This window comes from Emiliania huxleyi, assembly GCF_000372725.1.
Source record: "Emiliania huxleyi CCMP1516 unplaced genomic scaffold EMIHUscaffold_651, whole genome shotgun sequence".
NCBI lineage: Eukaryota > Haptophyta > Isochrysidales > Noelaerhabdaceae > Emiliania > Emiliania huxleyi.
Genome location: NW_005197121.1, coordinates 8258 through 10234, shown reverse-complemented (window position 1 = coordinate 10234; position 1977 = coordinate 8258). Strand labels below are relative to the sequence as shown.

General features: G+C 79.7%; 1 protein-coding gene across 1 annotated transcript in view; it reads left to right on the top strand.

Annotated features, from left to right (window-relative positions):
• Nucleotides 1-1977, top strand: part of EMIHUDRAFT_120514 (hypothetical protein) — a gene marked incomplete at both ends in the record, with an annotated part of 15820 nt that overhangs the window by 5602 nt on the left and 8241 nt on the right. Inside the window, 2 exons of the mRNA XM_005762965.1 lie at nt 41-1249; nt 1282-1882. Of these exons, the coding sequence (XP_005763022.1) occupies nt 41-1249; nt 1282-1882 (1810 nt within the window). The remainder of the gene's footprint in view (nt 1-40; nt 1250-1281; nt 1883-1977) is intronic.

Below are 1977 nucleotides of genomic sequence, written 5' to 3'. Positions count from 1 at the left end.
AGGCGGTGGCGACGGTGAGGCGGAGGGAGGCGGCGGCGAGGGCGAGGCCGACGGGGGCGGTGGCGAGGGCGAGGCGGACGGCGGCGGCGGCCACGGTGAGGCGGACGGCGGCGGTGGCGAGGGCGAGGCGGAGGGAGGCGGTGGCGAGGGCGAGGCGGACGGCGGCGGGGGCGACGGTGAGAAGGAGGGAGGCGGCGGCGAGGGCGAGGCGGATGGAGGCGGTGGCGACGGTGAGGCGGAGGGAGGCGGTGGCAAGGGCGAGGCGGACGGCGGCGGCGGAGACGGTGAGGCGGATGGAGGAGGTGGCGACGGTGAGGCGGAGGGAGGCGGTGGCGAGGGCGAGGCGGAAGGAGGCGGCGGCGAGGGCGAGGCGGACGGCGGCGGCGTTGACGGTGGCGGCGGCGAGGGCGAGGCGGACGGCGGCGGCGGCGAGGGCGAGGTGGACGGCGGCGGCGTTGACGGTGAGGCGGATGGAGGAGGTGGCGACGGTGAGGCGGAGGGAGGCGGTGGCGAGGGCGAGGCGGAAGGAGGCGGCGGCGAGGGCGAGGCGGACGGCGGCGGCGTTGACGGTGGCGGCGGCGAGGGCGAGGCGGACGGCGGCGGCGGCGAGGGCGAGGCGGACGGCGGCGGCGGAGACGGTGAGGCGGATGGAGGAGGTGGCGATGGTGAGGCGGAGGGAGGCGGTGGCGAGGGCGAGGCGGAAGGAGGCGGCGGCGAGGGCGAGGCGGACGGCGGCGGCGTTGACGGTGGCGGCGGCGAGGGCGAGGCGGACGGCGGCGGCGGCGAGGGCGAGGCGGACGGCGGCGGCGGAGACGGTGAGGCGTATGGAGGAGGTGGCGATGGTGAGGGGGAGGGAGGCGGTGGCGAGGGCGAGGCGGAAGGAGGCGGCGGCGACGGCGATGCGGACGGAGGCGGCGGCAAGGGTGAGGCGGAAGGAGGCGGCGGCGAGGGCGAGGCGGACGGCGGCGGCGGCGACGGCGAGGCGGACGGCGGCGGCGGCGAGGGCGAGGCGGACGGCGGCGGCGGCATGGGCGAGGCGGAAGGAGGCGGCGGCGACGGCGAGGCGGAAGGAGGCGGCGGCGAGGGCGATCGCGGACGGCGGCGGCGGCGAGGTCGAGGCGGAAGGAGTTCGGCGGTGAGGGCGAGGCGGAGGGATTCGGTGGCGACGGTGAGGCGGACGGAGGCGGTGGCGAGGGCGAGGCGGACGGCGGCGGCGGAGACGGTGAGGCAGATGGAGGAGGTGGCGACGGTGAGGCGGAGGGAGGCGGTGGCGAGGGCGAGGCGGACGGAGGCGGCGGCGAGGGCGACGCGGTCGGCGGCGGCGGAGACGGTGAGGCGGATGGAGGTGGTGGCGACGGTGGCGGCGGCGAGGGCGAGGCGGACGGCGGCGGCGGCGAGGGCGAGGCGGACGGCGGCGGCGGAGACGGTGGCGGCGGCGAGGGCGAGGCGGACGGCGGCGGCGGCGAGGGCGAGGCGGACGGCGGCGGCGGAGACGGTGAGGCAGATGGAGGAGGTGGCGACGGTGAGGCGGAGGGAGGCGGTGGCGAGGGCGAGGCGGATGGAGGCGGCGGCGAGGGCGAGGCGGACGGCGGCGGCGTTGACGGTGGCGGCGGCGAGGGCGAGGCGGACGGCGGCGGCGGAGATGGTGAGGCGGATGGTGGAGGTGGCGACGGTGAGGCGGAGGGAGGCGGTGGCGAGGGCGAGGCGGAAGGAGGCGGTGGCGAGGGCGAGGCGGACGGCGGCGGCGGAGACGGTGAGGCAGATGGAGGCGGAGGCGACGGCGGCGGCGGCGAGGGCGAGGCGGACGGCGGCGGCGGCGAGGGCGAGGCGGACGGCGGCGGCGTTGACGGTGTCGCTGACGACGGCGACGCGGACGGCGTCGGTGCCGATTGTTTTGCGGACGGCGGCGGCGGAGACGGTAGCTCGGATGGCTGCTGTGGCGACGTCGTTGCTGTCGGAGACTGTTATGAGGTCGCT